The sequence below is a fragment of the Pristiophorus japonicus genome, chromosome 1 (assembly GCF_044704955.1).
Source record: "Pristiophorus japonicus isolate sPriJap1 chromosome 1, sPriJap1.hap1, whole genome shotgun sequence".
In the NCBI taxonomy this organism is placed as follows: Eukaryota; Metazoa; Chordata; class Chondrichthyes; family Pristiophoridae; genus Pristiophorus; species Pristiophorus japonicus.
Window position 1 is genome coordinate 307,355,254 of NC_091977.1, and position 20,726 is coordinate 307,375,979.

At 42.5% G+C, this 20,726-nt stretch overlaps 1 protein-coding gene across 1 annotated transcript; it reads right to left on the reverse strand.

Moving 5' to 3' along the window:
- Positions 1-2,976: 2,976 nt before the first annotated feature.
- Positions 2,977-17,942, reverse strand: ndufb9 (NADH:ubiquinone oxidoreductase subunit B9). The gene is made up of 4 exons (XM_070873464.1): positions 17,804-17,942; positions 8,360-8,552; positions 5,257-5,370; positions 2,977-3,246 (listed from the first exon to the last, which is right to left on the reverse strand). Exons 1-4 carry the CDS (start codon positions 17,887-17,889, stop codon positions 3,118-3,120), a joined length of 522 nt encoding a protein of 173 aa, XP_070729565.1. The 5' UTR covers positions 17,890-17,942; the 3' UTR covers positions 2,977-3,117.
- Positions 17,943-20,726: the final 2,784 nt, after the last annotated feature.

The following is a 20,726-nucleotide window of genomic DNA, read 5'->3' on the forward strand; positions in this document are numbered from 1 at the left end:
AACCATGGGAGAGGGCACAGAGCGGCCAGAATCCGGAGACATCTTTTTGCCGCTGTTTTCAGCCCACAAAGTCGGCGCATCTCTGGTGAGTGCGCCGAAAAAACGGGTGGGCCAATTTTGAGCCCAATGACCCTATCACTTTAAAGTGGTCACTCAGTGTGAAGAGAGAGCTTAGGAGTAATATCTTCATGCAGAGGGTTAATGGAACATTGAATGCATTGCCTCAGGAAATGACCGAGGCCATTGCATTTTTTTTTAAAAAGAGAAAATGGGATAAATATTTAAAGTAGGTGGTGATGTAGGACTATGAGGAGAGTGGGGAAGGGAATTAGTTTTGTATTGCTTTTGCAGAGCTAGCAAACACAATGAGCTAAATGGCATCCTTCTGTGCTAAATATATCCCTGATTCTATTACACAAGTCTGTGCAATGGGAGCACAGCAGGCCTTGGGCTTCTGTCTCAATTTGGCAAGCCGATGCCTATAAGCAGGAGTGCTACTGAAATACAGCAGTGCATTCTATCCCAATATTTATAGAATACAATTGATCTGCATTAAATTATGAATTGTATCTGCAGTTATAAAAATGTGCAGCTACATATCTGAACTCTCACTTATGGATTATACTACAAGAAAAATGCTAGTTCATATTTTTCAAAAGCACTATCCAGAAATTAATAGGAATTTCATTGAAAGCAGGCAAACTTGCAGAAATTGACCTGTTAATTTTCATAAAATATTAACTGCAGATTTCAGTACAGTACACATGGATCTTTTAACACTATCATTCCTGTTCAACTTTTCGAATTCTAAAGTAGCAGAAAATGAGAAACTCATGGGGGAAGACAATGTCAGGTTGAGAATACAAGTGAGAACAAGGCTGAATATAGAAAGTTCAGAGGGGAAGTGAAAAAGGAACTAAGAGGGGCAATGAGAAAGTATGAGAACAGATTGGCAGCTACATAAAAGGGAATCCAAAAGTCTTGTATAGGCATATAAATAGTAAACGGGTAGCAAGAGGGGTGGGGCAGATTAGGGACCAAAAGGAGACCTACGCATGGAAGCAGAGGGCATGGCTGAGATACTAAATTAGTACCTTGCATGTCTTTACCAAGGAACATGATATTGCCAAAGTCAGAGGGAAAGAGGAGGTAGTTGAGATGCTGGATGGGATAAAAATTGATAAAGAGGAGGCACTAGAAAGGCTGGCTGTACTTAAAGTAGATAAGTCACCAGGACCGGATAGACAACGGTGGTAATTGCAGAGGTACTCGCCACAATCTTCTAATCCTCCTTAGATTCAAGGGTGGTGCCAGAGGACTGGAGAATTGCAAATGTTATACTCTTGTTCAAAAAAAAGCGCAAAGATAAACCCAGCAAATACAGGCCAGTCAGTTTAACCTCAGTGGTGGGGAAGCTTTTAGAAATGATAATCCAGGACAAAATTAACAGTCACTTGGACAAGCGTGGATTAATTAAGGAAAGCCAGCACAGATTTATTAAAGGCAAATCGTGTTTAACTAACTTGATTTGAGTTTTTTGATTAGGTAACAGAGAGTTGATGAGGGCAATGCGGTTGATGTGGACATGGACTTCCAAAAGATGTTTAATAAAAGTAATAGGCATGTCAGCAAAGTTGAAGCCCATGGAATAAAAGGGACAGTGGCAGCATGGATATGAAATTGGCTAAGTGACAGGAAACAGACAGAAGTGGTTGTTTTTCAGACTGGAGGAAAGTACACAGTGGTGTTCCCTAGGGGTCAGTAGTAGGACCATTGCTTTTCTTGATATAAATTAATATCTGAACTTGGGTTCAAAATTTTCAGGTGCCACAAAACTTGGAAGTATAGTGAACAGTGAGGATAGTGATAGACTTCAAGAAGACAAACAGGCTGGTGGAATGGGCAGACATGTGGCAGATGAAATGTAATGCAGAAAAGTGCAAAGTGATACATTTTGACAAAGATCGAGGAGAGGCAATATAAAATAAAGGGTACAACTCTAAATGGGGTGCAGGAATAGAGAGACCTGGGAGCATATGTGCACAAATCATTGAAGGTGGCAGGGCAGGTTGAGAAAGTGGTTAAAAAAGCATACGGGACTCTGGGCTTCATAAACAGAGGCATAAAGTACAAAAGCAAGTAAGTTATGATGAACCTTTATAGAACACTGGTGTGACCTCAACTGGAATATTGTGCCCAATTCTGGGCACCGCACTTTAGGACGGATGTGAAGGCCATGGAGAGGGTGCAGAAAAGAGTTACAAAAATGGTTCCAGAGATGAGGGACTTCAGTTACATTGATAGACTGGAGAAGCTGGGTTTGTTCTCCTTAGAGCAGAGAAGGTTGAGAGGAGATTTGAGACAGTTATTCAAAATCATGAGTGGTCCAGACAGAGTAGATAGATACAAACTGTTCCCATTGGCAGAATGGCCAACAACCAGAGGACACAGATTTAAGACGATTGGCAGAAGAATCAACAGCGACATGAGGAAAAGCCTTTTTATGCAGTGAGTGGTTATGATCTGAAATGCACTCCTTAGAGGGTGGTAGAGGCAGAATCAACCGTGGCTTTCAAAAGGGAATTGGATAAGTACTTGAAGGGAGAAAAAAAATTGCATGGCTACGGAGAAAGAGCGGGGGAGTGCAACTAGGTGAAGTGCTCTTGCAGAGAGCCGGCACGGGTTCAATGGGCCGAATGGCCTCCTGTGCTGTACCATTCTACCTTGGTGGCCTTCAGCTCCAAGAACCTATACTCTGGAATTCCCTCCCTGAACCTCTATCTCTCTTCCTTTAAAACGCTCCTTAAAACCTACCGATTTGACCAGTCATCTGCCCTAATATCTGCTTATGTGGCTTGTTGTCAAATTTTGTTTTATAATGCTCCTGTGAAGTGCCTTGGAACAGTTTACTGTGTTAAAGGTGCTGTATAAATACAAGATGTGGTTATTTGGGATAGTGTAAAATGAAGACAAACATTTAATTTTAGATATTTATTAGATGTCATTAAGTTTACAGAAACGTTTTGGAACAGAGCGTAGACGTCAACTCTCGATAAATAATCTGCTGTTGACAACACTGGCACCATTTTTTTCCTATCCGCTTTAACTGTTGGACCTCTATGTTGGTCGTTCACGGGGTCTTGTGACGATGTTCCACCACAGTGGAGGAAGGTCACTCTCCTTCCGAGCTGGTGGCAGAGCCTCACTCTTCGGATTATTGGTCACTTCCTCCTGCAGCTGCTTTACCTACAGAGCGGAAGAAAACAAAATGTTACCCCACAGATACCCTTCCATTTCTCTAATCCCACCTTCTACTACAACATCAAGTAATTCCATATTGCAATTTTCACAGGTATGCCTACAATAATGATTTTAGATTTCCATACACAGAAGTAGAGTTCATACATAGTTGGACTAAATTTAGAACTCTAAACCCATTGTCAAAATGATGATTTGATTTTCAGCACCTTCAATGTTGTATACGGACAGAATGTAGCCACATTTTTGCTAAAAAAGGTCAACAATGTGTCAATCAATTTTTACTACAGACTTTTAAGATTAAACACACAACTGATCCATCCATTAGTGTTAGCCGTGGCTCAGTTGGTAGCACTTTTGCCCGAGTCAAAAAGTACAAAATCTAGGCTGACACCTAAGAAATGCCATCTTTTGGACGAGAGGTTAAACCAAGGGCTAGGCTGCCCTCTCAGGAGAAGGTAAAAGATTCCATGGCACTATTTCGAAGTGGCCAATATTTATCCCTCAACCAACATCACTAAAACAACAGATAATCTCGTCATTATCAAAGTGTGTGCAAATTTACTGCTGCATTTCCTACATTTATAACAGTGACTCCTCGTCAAAGAATACTTCATTGGCTGTAAAGCACCTATGGACACCCTGAGGTCAAGAAAGGCACTATATAAATGCAAGTCCGTCTTTCTTTTATACAGAAATTACAACATGGAAAAAGGCTGTTTGGCCCAACCAGTCTATTTGGTGTACAGGCTGGGTCATTGAATATATTTAAGGTGGAGATAGACAGATTTTTGAATGATAAGGGAGTCAAGGGTTATGGGGAGCAGGCAGGGAAGTGGCATTGAGGCCTAGATCAGATCAGTCATGATCTTATTGAATGGTGGAGCAGGCTCAGGGGCCAAATGTCCAATCCTGTTCCTATTTCTTATGTTCTTAATCTTTCACATGGACAGTTGTCCTAATTTCATGTGCCTACACTGTTCCCATATCCTTCTTTCCTTCAAACACCAATTTAACCTATTCTTAAATGTTAACACGGTCTCTGCTGCAATCACTAACTCCAGTAATGCATTTCAGACCCTCACAACCCACTGTGTTTTAAAAAAAAAAGCTTCTCCTGCTAGCTATCCTAAATCTCTCATTTTATCTTGCATCAATGTCCTTTTGTTCTAGATCCCACAATCACTAGTAACTGTCTATTTCCATCTACTTTGTTCCTCCCCATTATCATTTTAGACGCCTATATCAAATCACTCCGTATTCTCATCTGTTCTAATGAAAACAGTCCCAATTTATCAAATGTTCTTCATATTTCTTGACCAAGATGAGGCAGGCGATGGTATGCTGAAAGGAGGTCACTCCACTAACCTGCAAGAGGAGAAATCTCAGTGGAAAGGAGGATAAAGATCCTCAATAAGCAACCAGATTATAATAGCCGAGTCCATACAACTGTGACATAACAGTAAAACTTGATCTCTTCTTCTGCTCTGTGATCAGAGCAGTTAAAAGAAATGCAATTTCTACTGATCAAAAGGTGTCACCTCACCAAAACTCTGGTAATATTCTGAAAGGATTTTATACAGATGATAAGTCAGGAATAATAGAATGTTGCAGCTCAAAGTCTCTGCCGCTGTTTTTCTCTAAGCCATCTCTTCTAATCCAACTCTACTGCTCACTCTCCATACTCTTTAATATTCCTCTTTTTCAACCAACTATCTAATTCCCTTTTAAAAGAAATTATGAAATTCTTCTTTATGGTGGTCTGTGATGGAGAAAAGCACAATGAAAGCACTTTTCAAAGGAATGGTCTTTATCATAATACATTTGATTGTTCTGATGTGCCAACCACACAACAGAGCAGGGTCCTAAAAGCTGCTGCAGATTGAACTTATTCAATTATATTATTCTTTAAGCAAATGGAAAGCAGGTAACCAAGATACTTTGAACTATTATAGGATAAAGGCAGCACACACAACATTACAATGACCTTGTACCCACCTCTTTGTCCCAGCTCAGGAGACGCAGCTGCTTCCATTGCTCTCGCTTGGCAAAATAATCTGGGTACATTGCCTTCTCAGATGGATGCCAGTAATCCAGGTAGTACTCAGGTGTCTACCAGAAGTAGAGGAAAACATATCTTAAATAAATTTAAAATTCTGGATTTAAAGATTAACTTCAATACAGTAATAAATCAACTTTTTGATATTCACACGTTACACATCAGTAATAGAGCAGCAACAACTTTGGGGAATGAGTTAAGAAATGAGAAATTTTTGGTCACCCATTAGATACATCAAAGCAGGTTACAAGCAAGTGCAAAACCATCAATGCTTTAATGAAAATTTACAATTCTGTAATTCAGTCATGCTTATAACCTGTATGAGTTTACCTTGCAGACTTAAGGCACTAATTCTCTAGAACACAGACCCTAGACTTCTCCCCAAACTTATCTTAAAGTCTCCAAGAAGCTCAGTATCAGAAAAAGTATACCAAGTGCTGGATAGATCAGTATGCAAGCGGATCGGACAATTCCAGGTCTGCGCTGAGTTAGGAAATCACAGCCAAGGCATCAGTAGAATTGCTACAACTAACAGATTTCACCAAGCTGTAGAGATAGAAAGAAAGCTCACCTTCCTCCAACAATCCATGCTGGAAGCAAGCATTTGCAGACACTTGGCAAGGACAGGGTTTCACTCAAAACAGTTAAAAAAAAAACTAAGGCAGCTGTCAGATCAGCCAAAAGGTTAATGGAAAGAGATCGTAAACAATTGTGGTAGCAACGGGAAAAGCTTTTTCAGCTACGTAAAAAGAGTTAGAAGACCGACAAAGACTATATTGAGCCACTGAAAGATGTTCAAGGACAGGTTAGAAAGGACTCTCGATGTGGTGGATATACTAAATGAGTACTTTGCATCAGGTTTTCACTCTTGAAGATGATGCTCAACACACAGAATTAAATTGTGCTATTAGCAATAAAAGTGCTATTGAAATAGATGAACATATTGTTATAAAGAATAAAGAACTTTAAAATAGATAGGAATGCTGGCCTGGATGATATCCACCCGACGGTCCGTGGGGAGATGGGACAGGAGGTATGCCGGGCCTATGCTCGTATCTTTAAGAGCTCACTGGAGTGTGGACTCAGACTAGGGGACGACTAATGTAGTTCCAATCTTTGAAATGGGGATTAAAGCAGATCTGGGTAACTAAGTTTATTAGCTTAACAGCAGTAATAGGCAAGATGCTTAAGGGAATTGTTAAGAATGCAATATATGACAAAGAGAAGGCCACATCAGGGACATCCAAAACCACTTTGGAAAAGGTCACATCTTACCAATATTTTTTGGAGAAGTCACCAGGAAAGTGAACTTTTAGAAAGTATTTGATAAAGTACTACATAAAGGGCTTCTCTATAAGATAGCATGATCTTCAAATTTGCGGATGATACCAAGATATGCATAAGTGTTAGGACTGTGGAGGATGCTCGGCTCCTACAAGCAGTTCTAGATGCTCTGGGTCTATTACATAGAGTTTGCAAGCTTCCTCCCACCCCATTTACATATCTTTCTTCGCCTTTCTTCCTTATGTACATTTTTTAGCTTCTCCTGAAAGCCATCCATGCAATTCGTCTCAACTAATCCATGTGTTAGTGAATTCCACATTCTAACCACTCTCTGGGTAACAAGGTTTCTCTTCAATTCCTTATTGGATTTATTGTGGTGCATAAAGCATCGCAACTGTATGGGCCAAGCTGGATGGACCAGTAGGTCTTTTCCTGTTGGTCATTTTCATATGTTTTTAATGGCCTTTTGTGGGTGGTTAGGCACTGACCCTCCATGTCTATGTTCACATGTGAAGAACACCACTTGGACGATAGCGGCAACCTAGTGTGAATCGCTAAATTCCAAAAGGTAGGATATAGGGGAGAAATGTGGAGAGATAGCAGTAGTTTACCTGTAGTATTAAATGGAGAAATAATATATGTAAAGGGTATTTTACAAAATAGTACAGGTGTATACTGCCCAGTTTTCCATCCATTAAAATGGTTGGAAAATGGTGGGCATACAGCACTAAAATTCCTGATGTGCATTCGCAGTTAAACAGAAACATTTATGGCAAGCTGGGAATCAAGAAGTAGAGTTTGTTGCAGTGGTTGCAGTGGAACTGGGAGACAAACAGAGGTGATACAATGCCACCACTATTGGGAGGGTATAATTACTACCTAATATGTTTACAGAGGCAAGTTCTACAATAAATATGAATGTAGGAAACTATAATGGAAAAGCTTGACTGGAAAAGTACACAGCTGCAATATTTTAAATACATTACCAGTTGATTGAGAGTGACAGTGCACATGACAAGTTATAGAATATAATCACTCTCTTACTTGCCAATGCTATCTTTCTGCTGCTATTTCTCTGTCTCAGCATCTACTTCTGTCTCTTTCTTTTCTACTTCTCTCCCATAACTCCACAGGCAAAGAAAGGAGTCACAGAATGACTGGTAGTTGCATTTGCGGCAGGGATTGCTGCTAAAATATGGTCTTCAGAGGCCCATTCCCATCCCCTCCTCCAATCGTTGATGCACCCCACACCGCCCCCCATCCTTGCTCTTACCACATCTCATTTAGCTTCCCACTACTGATTCCTCTTCCTACCTGCTCACTCCCATCACTATCTCTACCTCTTCCCCCTCCCCCCTGCTCCACTGTTATTCACTTCACCTTTAGCGTTCCCCCCCCCCCACCCCCTCCAAGGCAGATGGTAAGAGACCAGGTGCCTCCTCACCCTTAACCAGTTTGCTTCATAACCTTCCTATCTATTTCCCCGTTTCCTTTAAAAATTTAACTTGTTTATTTAAAAAGAAATGAAATTAGAATGAGGAAAGAGGCGATCTTCCTTTCTACTGCTTTTTCTCTCTTTCTCCCCTCTCCCTCTCTCCCCCCCCCCCCAACGTTGTATTAGAAATTAGAACCTGTTTCAGGTGTAAAAAATTAGCATTGACTTTCTCCAACTGACAAAATACAGGTAATGTATAGACAAGATTTTTTATATATTGTAGCTACATATTAATTTTATATAGTTTGAATTTCACCTCACACCTTGTAGCAATCATATCTCTCATAAGACGTGCCTCCAGGAGAATCAGGGAAAATGTAGGGCTGAGGATGTTGCTTAGACCAGAATTCCTCCTCACCAGCTTTCAGCAACTTAGTAGCCTTTACCATGTCCTTTTCATCTCGATTTTCATCAAACCTTGCTCGCAGCATGCAGGCATAAAAACGGTATTTGTCTCTAATTGGGGGGGAAAAAAAGTAAATGTCACAAATGCAGCAGTATTTAATTTTAACCCAGGAACTGCATTTTCACAATTCATTCCAACAGCAGCACATTCTGCACTCTGCAACTATCACAATTTTAATTAATTTTAATCAAACATTGCTATTGTGACCTTTTCCTTGTTTGTCAGTTACAAAAAGGTTCCCTATCTAGATAGTGCTGGGAGGAGAAAGTGCTCAACACCAATGTCCCACTGACCGCTGTGGATCTCAATGGATTTAATGGTGCTCCAGAAAAATTATTTTTCCAAAAAAAAAGTTTCTTTGATCCACTAGTGACGAGTTTCTGTTTCTTTTGTCGTCCACAGACACAGTTTAGCTTTAACTAGCTCAGCGGCCTGTAATGAATAGTTTGTGACGTTAACTTCTTGAATTCAGGTCAAAATCAGCTTTGAACAAATACATGTTTTCTTGCATGAAAAATAAACAATGCTTAAACGCAAAGTTTTCTGCTTATAATCTCCAAAACAATTCTGAAAGGAATAAATACTTTAAATACACACACATTGTCTACCCAAATCTAATGCTAAACGACGTTAGCTGCATCCCCTGTGATGCTGGTACTGAAGGTGTGCTCTACGCTAACACTGTCATTCCATACAGAGACAAAATGAAATGCTCCAAATAAAGTCACACCAGTACACACTGGTGGAGTAGTGGAGGTAAAACCTGTGGAGTCATTCAACAGGCAGCTAAATGCTGTGCCTGGAGGAGGGAAAATTGTAGATTTACATTAAAGAATTAGCTAGGTGGGCCAAATCAGCATCTTCAGCAGTACTTAGGGTTTCATGGGGGCTTGGTTACTGGCATTAGTCCTAAAATCAAAAGCCTTTGTTTTGAAATAGAAACTCTGATGCACTAAATTCTAATTGTAAAGTTATCTTTAAATTGGTAGAATTTTAGCAAGGTTGCAGTTCCTTCACAGAATGTCACAAGTACAAAGTGTTACTGTTTAAATAGAAACCTACGCCAATAGCAATCGCAGTGGTGTTTCTTCAAATTTATTGAAGTTCCTTTACAAAATGATATTTAAAATAGAAATCATATCCTTTAAAGAAAAAGCTGCCTTCAAATAAATTCCTCCTTTAATGGTGCTTCTCCCACAAGAGATGCTATTACGTATATTACTGCTCAATATCAAGCAACCAAGCTCAATCCTATCCTCATTTGACATTCGCAAACAAATACTTCCAGTAGACATACTGAAGGTTCAGGAACAGGAACCCAAGCTCACTTTTTCCTCCTAATCCAAGAATGCTAAAACTAAGAGCCGGCACGGATACAATAGTCTGAATGGCGTCCCTCTGCGCTATAAGATTGTACGAATTGGCTTTTATAAGTGGAGAAAAAAATAAATGTTTGGCACAAAACAGGAAACAGTGTCTTGGTAACAACTTCCAACAACCAAACAGATGTGGGAACTCCATTTGAGGGGAGAAGATATAGTAAAGCGAAGAATGTTGATAGATGGGGATTAGGGTTGGATTGATGATAGCTAAATGATGATTGCTGTTTGTTATAAGAACTAGGAGCAGGTGTAGGCCATACGGCCCCCCGAGCCTGCTCCGCCATTCAATAAGATCATGGCTGATCTGATCATGGACTCAGCTCCACTTCCCTGCTCGCTCACCATAACCCCTTATAATTTAAGAAACTGCCTATTTCTGTCTTAAATTTATTCAATGCCCCAGGTTCCACTGCTCGGAGGCAGCGAATTCCACAGATTTACAACCCTCAGAAGAAATTTCTCATCTCAGTTTTAAATGGGCGACCCCTTATTCTATTATGCCCTCTAGTTCTAGTCTCCCCCATCAGTGGAAACATCCTCTCTGCATCCACCTTGTCAAGCCCCTTCATAGTCTTATACGTTTCGATAAGATCACCTCTCATTCTTCTGAATTCCAATGAGTAGAGGCCCAACCTACTCAATCTTTCCTCATATGTCAATTCCCTCATCTCCAGAATCAACTTAGTGAACCTTCTCTGAATTGCCTCCAAAGCAAGTATATCCTTTCGTAAATATGGAAACCAAAACTGCACGTAGTATTCCAGGTGTGGACTCACCAATAGCCTGTATAACTGTAGCAAGACTGCCCTGCTTTTATACTCCATCCCCTTTGCAATAAAGGCCAAGATTCCACTTGCCTTCCTGATCACTTGCTGTACCTGCATACTATCCTTTTGTGTTTCATGAACAAGTACCTCCAGGTCCCGTTGTACTGCAGCACTTTGCAATCTTTCTCCATTTAAATAATATCTTGCTCTTTGATTTTTTTCTGCCAAAGTACATGACCTCACATTTTCCAACATTATACTCCATCTGCCAAATTTTTGCCCATTCACTTAGCCTGTCTATGTCCTTTTGCAGATTGTATGTGTCCTCCTCCCATCTTTGTATCATCAGCAAACTTGGCTACGTTACACTCAGTCCCTTCCTCCAAGTCGTTAATACATATTGTAAATAGTTGGGGTCCCAGCACTGATCCCTGCGGCACACCACTAGTTACTGGTAGTACAAGCGATGTGAAGAAACTGTTTTTGAACAATATAAAGAAAAATAACGTTCACTGCCCTTCAAGGGTGCATGGAGATCAAATGCAGTGAATCATCTATTAGACCAGGGGTGGGCAATTATTTAGGCTGGAGAGCCACTTAACAAGTTTTGGTGAGCTGTTAAAGGCCGCCCACCAATGTGCCCCCTTAGGCGCATGGCTGCACAGTCACGCAAAAATCGCGCAGTCCTGCGCAGGCTGCTACCCAGCTCCTGCCACTAGAAGAGATACAGCGCATGCATGGCTGCAAATTTAAAGGAACCACGCGCGAAACAAGAGTGATGGGAACATTGCATAAACATCGAAATTGTATAAACAAATTCAAATAGTAGTCCGATTCTACCTTACATACATAACGTATTCAATATTGCTTAGAAATGAATCAAAGACAAAAGGTGAAAATATTGTGGTCGCTTCCAGTCTGTGTAAATCAGTGCTGTGAAATATTCATTGAATATATTTATGATGGAGATAAAAAGTTTTTTGAATGATAAAGAGTCAAGGGTTATGGGGAGCAGGCAGGGAAGTGGAGTTGAAACATAGAAAAGTTGAGGCCAAGGTCAGATCAGCCATGATCTTATTAAATGGCGGAGTAGGCTCGAGGGGCCAAATGGCCTACTCCTGCTCCTATTTCTTATGTAAATAGAACGATATCCTCTTCAGAGCCTGTGTCAGCATCAATTTCCCATCTCAAATCATCCTTATGTCCCTCTGCAAAGATTACTAACACCGTCTCATCTGGTGCCAGATGAAAACTCCTCTGCCGTCGTACTCTGGATACCGGGAGAGGAAAGATGCAGTGCCGGTCACTTCTTCGGTAAAATATTTGTGGAGGTGAACAGCCATGACGCCACTCTAAAATGGATAGGGCATATTCTAATAGGCAGTGCATTCTGGGTACGGCAGGGGAGTTTTCATCTGGCACCAGATGAGACGGTGTTAGTAATCTTTGCAGAGGGACATAAGGATGATTTGAGATGGGAAATTGATGCTGACACAGGCTCTGAAGAGGGTACCGTTCTATTTACATAAGAAATAGGAGCAGGAGTAGGCCATTTGGCCCCTCGAGCCTACTCTGCCATTGTGGCCCAGAATCACGGAACAGATCCTTTGAAGATTGGCCAGGGAGAATCGTTTTTGCGAATTATTAATTTGAATGAAGTATTACTATGTTTTTTCCTTGGCGGCAGTTCAGGTCTGTCTCTGACCCTTCAGAAGTGAAAGTGGATAGATGAATGTGCAGCTCAAGCTCCGACTCAAATTCTATTTCTGTCCCGTCCAGTGGGCCGGATAGAATGACTTGGTGGGCCATATCCCATATTTTGCCCACCACTGCATTAGACTGTTAGGAATAACGGCAGTGTCCAAGGATGTGTGAGCTGAAGGAAATTGAAAAAAAATCAGCAAAATGCTGGATAAGTTTGGTTAAGTGGAAGGGGCCGGTGATAGGAAGGAATAGAGCAAGAGTCAGAGCTAGGATAAAACTCAAAGGATGAGTCATTGATAGCACAGTATAGCAATCTGGAGCAAATCAGATGGCTATATAGTTCTAATAAACCATATTTTGGTAAATTATTAGCATGTATGCATGTATGGTGCCAAACTCAGTCAAAGGATATCAAGATGTCATTTGGTGATGCCAAATGATTCAAAGTATTCAACAGTTGAATTCCAGAGGCATTAGTACCAGAGTAGCTTCCCGCAATAATTGATGCAGCACTCCAATTATTATGGCACCAAGGCGACATAGCCAAACAGGGTCAATGACGGTCATGGAGAACATCCCCCAGTGACTGGAATCCTATTTAACACAAAGGAAGATTGTCATTGGAGGCCTGTCATTGCAGCCCTGGAATACCATTGCAGAAGTAACTCAGGGAAGCATAACTGAACCCAACACTTAGCATCACCTGCTCAATCAATCACCTTCCTTCCAACACAACTTCAGGAGTGGGGCTGTTCATTGACAATTCTAGTGTTCTGCTCCATTCACAACTGCTCTGATAATGAAACAGCCCACAATAGCACCTGGGCAACAACATCCAGGCTTGGGCTGATGTGTGGCATGAATGTTACCTGCCATTTAAGTGCCAGGCAATGACCATCTCCATCATGAAAATGCCCAATTATCCACCCAACCTTCAATGGTCACCATCGACTAGAAGCTTAATTGGATCAGTTATATCAACAAGAGCAGGGCAGAGACTGGATACTCTGTTAGAATTGCCTCATTTTCTGGCTCAGGGCATTTTCACCATCTACAAAGCTCAAATCAGGAGTGCGATGGATTACTCACCACATGCTTGGATGGATGCAGCTACAGCAGCAGTCAAAGAAGCGCAACACCATTCAGGATAGAACAGTCTGCGTCACTGGGCTCAATATCTGGTCCCTTCATCGGCGCAAATTGGCTGCAGTTATGCGTCATCTGCAGGATGCACTGCAGCAACTCAACAAAGTTATTTCAACAACACCTCCTAGCCCTGTTACCTCTACTACCTAGAACGACAAAAAAGGAGCAATATCGTGGGAACATAATCACCTTCAAGTTCCCCTCCAAGTCATACACCATTCTGAGTCAAAATCATGGAATTATCTATCCAACATCATCATCATAGGGACTGCAGTTCACCAGCACCATCTCGGGGCAAGAGGGGACAGGCAATAAATCCAGCTAGCATCGCCCATGTCCAGAGAACAAATATATAATAAAGTAACATAGGCAATGGGATCATCAGTGGAACGGTCATTCTAAAAGCTATACTGATCATGGATTAGGCCACAGCTTTCAAAGTGATAATGTGAGTTAACAACAGCTGCAAGAACTTTACAAATAGTGTGAGTTGGAATGGTAAGAGAAAATACTTTAGTATGAACGTATCAAAAGGAGAAGGAAAGGCAAAGCTGGGATAAAGGGAAATAACATACAAGATGCAGTCATCAAAGGATGCAAATCAATGCAAGGGTTGGATGAAGTTAGCACATAAATCTGAAGACTCTAGTTGCTGGAATGTTAAATTATTTAAGTCAATAAAAAAGACCCTAACAGGTACAGAGCAATCATTATCATCATCATCATATCATAGGCAGTCCCTCAAAATCGAGGAAGACTTGCTTCCACTCTCAAAGTGAGTTGTCAGGTGACTGTACAGTCCAATATGGGAATTACAGTCTCTGTCACAGGTGGGGCAGAAAGTCGTTGAAGGAAAGGGTGAGTGGGGAGTTTGGTTTGCCACACACTTGTTTTCTGCATGCTCTCAGCAACGAGACTCGAGGTGCTCAGCACCCTCCCAGATGCTCTTCCTCCACTTAGGGCGGTCTTTAGCCAGGGATTCCCAGGTGTCAATGGGGATGTTGCACTTTATCAAGGAGGCTTTGAGGGTGTCCTTGAAATGTTTCCTCTGCCCACCCGAGAATCGCTTGCCATGTAGGAACTCAGAGTAGAGCGCTTGCTTTGGGAGTCTTGGATCGGGCATGCGGACAATGTGGCCCACCCAACAGAGCTGGTCGAGTGTAGTCAGAACAATAAGAACTTTAACAATGTACCAAGGTAAAGCTGCACAATGTCAGATACTGCTCCACCTTCATATCAAAACAATTGACACTATTTATTTTCAACAGTATAACCAATTATGGTACCAATTCTATATGCAACTAATGAATTCAACATTCATATTAAATCTATACGATTCCCTTATTCTATAAATACTTGCACATGAATTATCATCTAATACTCATTGACTTTGTAGCCCACCCCCCCACCCAATGCCCAATTAGTATTGACTTTGTAGCCCACCCCCCCACCCAATGCCCAATTAGTACGAGAAATGTGTTCTGATGTGTCAGTTTTCAACACAAATTCTGACAGCAGGACCACCAATTGTTAAGTCGTTTTATGCTTTACTTTTAGCATTGTTGTTGCTAGTAGCAAAGTTGTCCCAAAAGATTATCTTACATTTGTATTGATGCAGTGACTGCATCATAAGTACAACTGGTGCAAATCCTAGTCCACAAGAGTACAAGCATACATTTATCTTTAACATTAAAAAAACATTTTGTTCCTTTCTAGACAAAACACAACATAAATCGAGACACAAGTCACAGACTAAGTACCATAGCCAAAATTAGATTTTCATATAAAAGTTTGGAAACTAATTCCTGGTAAAAGATTCCCACCTTCCCCAAAATGTTAACATACATTTCTTTATCAGTTGTCAACCAACCTACTTATTTCAGTATTATGTTTTAATTTTTGATTTAGTTTACTTAGAAAATCCTCTTAATTATCACAGTGAAATCAGCTCAGTTTTTTAAAAGCTCAATTGTTTGAAAATAAAAATACACTAGAAAACTAAGCAGTTAGTTTCGGAAATGTTCTAGAAAATTGTCTTTTTTAAATTAAACCAGATCTCGAATGGCATTGTTCAAATAAATCAAATAATACTCTTGTAAGGGATAGTGTATTTTTCTAAAGTGAATCAGTGACTTTTACAGCTACAACGTTTAATTGTTGTCAAGTAATTCAGTTTCAAATCAGAACTTAATTGCTGTTTGGTGATGGAACTGTGGAGATGACAAAATGTTTTATAGTTTCAGGCTTTACGCTAATGCTTTAAAATAAAATGCATCTGTAACAAAGTACGGCAGTTGAAATAAAAACAAGAAAAATGCTGGAAACGCAGCAGGTTAGGCACTACCTGTGGAGAGAGAAACAAAGTTAACATTTCAGGTCGATGATTTATCATCATCATCATAGGTAGTCCCTCGGAATCGAGGAAGACTTGCTTCCATTCTTAAAATATGAGTCCTTAGGTGGCTGAACAGTCCAATACGAAAACCACAGTCCGTCACAGGTGGGACAGATAGTCGTTGAGGGTAAGGGAGAGTGGGACAGATTTGCCGCATGCTCTTTCCGCTGCCTGCGCTTGATTTCTGCATGCACTCGGTGATGAGACTCGAGGTGCTCAGCGCCCTCCCGGATGCACTTCCTCCAATTAGGAGGGCGGTCTTTGGCCAGGGTCTCCCAGGTGTCGGTGGGGATATTGCACTTTATCAGGGAGGCTTTGAGGGTGTCCTTGTAATGTTTCCTTTGCCCACCTTTGGCTTGTTTGTCGTGAAGGAGTTCCGAGTAGAGTGCTTGCTTTGGGAGTCTCGTGTCTGGCATGCGGACAGTGTGGCCTGCCCAATGAAGCTGATCAAGTGTGATCAGTGCTTCAATGCTGGGGATGTTGGCCTGGTCGAGGACGCTAATGTTGGTGCGTCTGTCCTCCCAGGGGATTTGTATGATCGTGCGGAGACATTGTTGGTGGTATTTCTCCAGTGACTTGGAGGTGTCTACTGTACATGGTCCATGTCTCTGAGCCACACAGAGGGCAGGTATTACTACAGCCCTGTACACCATGAGCTTGGTGGCAGATTTGAGGGCCTGGTCTTCGAACACTCTTTTCCTCAGGCAGCCGAAGGCTGCACTGGTGCACTGGAGGCAGTGTTGAATCTCATCATCAATGTCTGTTCTTGTTGTTAAGAGGCTCCCGAGGTATGGGAAATGGTCCACGTTGTCCAGGGCCACGCCATGGATTTTGATGACTGGGGGACAGTGTTGTGCGGTGAGGACAGGCTGGTGGAGGACCGTTGTCTTACAGATGTTTAGCGCAAGGCCTATGCTTTCGTAAGCCTCAGTAAATACGTTGACTATGTCCTGCAGTTCAGCCTCTATGTGCGCAGATGCAGGCATCGTCCATGTACTGCAGCTCAACGACAGAGGTTGGGGTGGTCTTGGACCTAGCCTGGAGACGGCAAAGGTTGAACAGGTTCCCACTGGTTCTGTAGTTTAGTTCCACTCCAGCGGGGAGCTTGTTGACTGTGAGGTGGAACATGGCTGCGAGGAAGATTGAGAAGAGGGTTGGGATGATGATACAGCCCTGGTTGACTCCAGTCTGGACGTGGATTGGGTCTGTGATGGATCCGTAAGGATCACGGCCTGCATGTCGTCGTACAGCAGGCGGAGGATGTTGACGAACTTTTGGGGGCATCCGAAACGGAGGAGGATGCTCCATAGACCCTCGTGGTTGACAGTGTCAAAGGCCTTTGTAAGGTCTAAGGCAGCCATGTATAAGGGCTGGCGCTGTTTTCTGCATTTTTCCTGCAGCTGCCGCGCTGCGACTCCGGGAGGAGCTCCTCGGCCACAGGGAGAAGACGGTTGAGGAGGACTCCAGCGACAACTTCCCCCCCCACCACCCACAGTCCCCCGAGCCCTAATAGACCCTAATAGGCGGTGCATAAATCCCTACCTTAAACCCTAATCCTGATTTATCAGAACTCCACTCTCTCTCCACATATGCTGAATGTTTGCAGCTTTTTCTGTTTTTGTTTCAGATTTGCAACATCTGCAATATGTTGCTTTTTTAAAATTGACAATCTATTGAACAAACATGCAAACAAACGATTTTTTGATTTACGGAAATGTATGCATTTTAGCTTATTGCATCAGTCCAGTTAAATGGTACATAAAATACTCAAATAAAACATCTCGTTCTTGCATTTCAACAGAGGCTCTGCTGCCTGCACTCGCTGAGTTCGTCAATCCCGCCCCAAAACCACAAGCTTCTCTGACTTTCAACACCCATCATTGTCTCAAGTGAGAAAAAGATCGCACCGGAAAATACACCACGATTCCAAGTGTCGCAGAGCCCTTTTGTAAAGTCGAAGCACTTTCTGCTGGTGAGTCAAGTAAGCAGCCATCGCTCAATCCGTCCTTCCGCTTCACCTTCCCATCCGGGGAATCACGGGAAGGAGGAGGACCACAGGCTGCCCGTGCCCCGGGGAACCACGGGAAGGAGGAGGACCAAATCAACAGAGATATAGCGACGCCTTTGACAACATTCTCAAGTCAGCCCAAACGGAAATGGCTTCTTCAATTCTCCTCCCCCCCCACAAATAGTCGCCGGTTTTATACTGCCGTTGTTTAATTCGGGTGCCTGTAGACCGTTGTCGATTGCTTCCCCGCTGTAACATCCATTAGCTCTGTAGCAGACCCCTGGACCCTGAAAAAGTGAGACCGTGAGTCTCACGCAGCATACCCGAAATAGAAATAAAAACAGAAAGTGCTAGAAATACTCAGCAGGTCAGGCAGCATCTGTGAAGAGAGAAACAAAGTTAACGGTTCAGGTCGATCAGTACAGATTCAGCAACGCAAACGCTGTGAGCTGGTTCTTAAATGCCAGTCTCCCAGAATACACTCTACAAAAGGCAAAATACTGCGGCTGTTGGAAATCTGAAATATAAACAGAAAATGCTGGAAAAACTCAGCAGGTCAGGCAGCATCTGTGGAGCGAGAAACATGACCACAGATTGCGACAACGGTCACCGGGTACCCGAATTAAACAGCGGCAGTATAAAACCAACAACTATTTTGGGGGTGAGAATTGGAGAAGCTCTTGCCCTTTCAGCTGTTTCTCTCTCCTTAGATACTGCCTGCCCTGCTGAGTATTTCCGGCATTTTCTGTTTATACTTCAGATTCCTAGCAGTTGTCAGGTATCGCATTCAAGAGGCCATTCTTCATATGTGAGCCTCTTAGGCAGTTCCTCAGAGTCGAGGATGACTTGCTTCCACACTAAAATGAGTTCTAAGGTGACTGATGAGACCAATGCGGGATCTACAGTCTCTGTCACAGGTGGGGCAGACGATGGTTGGAGGGTCTATCCATCTTCGTCTGCCATCCGGACACGCCATGGCGCACCATCTTGCCGTCTGGAGGAGGCGGATATCCCCAATGGAGTGCTTTTGACGCGGGAGTCCTCCCATTATTTATTGGGGACTTGGCCTGGAGGGTGTTGCATGGGGCAGTCCCGTGCAATCGGTTTTTAAGTCGGCTCATGGACTCCCAGGCCGCCTGCAATTTCTGCGGTCTGGAGGAGTCTGTGTTCCATGTGTATGTTCAATGTGTGAGGTTGCAGCCCCTCTTTCAATTTTTGAAGGGGGTGCTCCTCAAATTCTAGTTCCATTTCAGTCCCATGCTCCTGATCTTTGGGCATCCTGTGCGGAGGGGCGCAAGCAGGTCGGAAGGCCTCCTCATAGGACTGCTCCTGGGCATGGCCAAGGTGGCCATTAACCGGTCCAGGCAGCAGGCAGTCGAGGGGGTCGTTCAGCCCGACTGCCTGCCTCTCTTCCACGGTTACATTTGAGCCAGGGTGTCCCTGGAGATGGAGCACGCGGTGTCCACCGGTATGCTCGTGGCCTTCCGTGAGTGTTGGCGCCGGAGGGATTGGAGTGCATCATTTCAACTGGGAACAGAATTTTAATTTGATTTGATTTGACAAAGGTTCCCTTTTATGTTCTGTAAGGGGAGGAAAAGATACTGAACTGAAATTATAGGGCTTATCAGTATTAAAAGGTTCTGAGGAATCGGGAGTTCCTCTGTCTCTATAGCGATTGTAATTGTATGTAAAACTCGCTTATACACTTGCTTGAATGGGTTTTAAGAAGGGGAAGCAGCAAAGCTTGCTAGGTTGCAAAGCCTGATGGTTAATGAACCACCATAAATAACCAACAATGGAAACAACACATTCAGTATAGAACAACACTTGCCAAGGACAGTGGAGAGTAAAGTGTTTGGGAACATAGATTGTAAACAGCATCTGTATCTCATGAGAACCTGGGACATTATGACTAAAGTCCTCTTGGGAACAGGATAAGAAAACGGGTGTTTTGGGAACAAGGTATCAGACCCTGGGAAGCAAGGTTACTTCACACGTCATGAAAAACTGAGGCAAAGTGACACCATTACATAACACATTCCAGAATAATTGGGGCTATTTACAATCTATATTAATGACTTGGAAGAAGGGACTGAGTGTAACGTAGACGATACAAAGATGGGAGGAAAAGCAATGTGTGAGGAGGACACAAAAAATCAGAAAAAGGACATAGGCTAAGTGAGTGGAAAAAGAATTGGCAGATGGAGTATAATGTTAGAAAGTGTGAGGTCATGCACTTTGGCAGAAAAAAATCAAAGAGCAAGTTATTATTTAAATGGAGAAAGATTGCAAAGTGCCGCAGTACAGCGGGACCTGGGGGTACTTGTGCATGAAACACAAAAGGATAGTACGCAGGTAAAGCAAGTGATCAGGAAGGCCAATGGTATCTTGGCCTTTATTGCAAAGGGGATGGAGTATAAAAGCAGGGAAGTCTTGCTTTTGGTTTCCATATTTATGAAAGGATATACTTGCTTTGGAGGCAGTTCAGAGAAGGTTCACTCAGTTGATTCCGGAGATGAGGGGGTTGACTTATGAGGAAAGGTTGAGTAGGTTGGGCCTCTACTCATTGGAATTCAGAAGAAAGAGAGGTGATCTTACCGAAACGTTTAAGATTATGAAGGGGCTTGACAAGGTGGATGCAGAGAGGATGTTTCCACTAATGGGGGAGACTAGAACTAGAGGGCATGATCTTAGAATAAGGGGTCACCCATTTAAAACAGAGATTGTTATGTCTATAATGTACTTATGAATGACTGCATGAGGCAATGTGTTGTACTCAAACTGTAGTGACCTTGGTCCTTTATTCCAAACTCCAGAGTGCC

Coding starts and splice junctions, on each gene's coding strand:
- ndufb9 (XM_070873464.1), bottom strand. CDS start 17,889: ATGGCTGCTTACTTGACTCACCAGCAGAAAGTGCTTCGACTTTACAAA. Junction 8,553..17,803: donor GAATCGTGGTGTATTTTCCG/GTGCGATCTTTT, acceptor CCCCCCAATTAG/AGACAAATACCGTTTTTATG. Junction 5,371..8,359: donor AGAGATATGATTGCTACAAG/GTGTGAGGTGAA, acceptor TACTTCTGGTAG/ACACCTGAGTACTACCTGGA.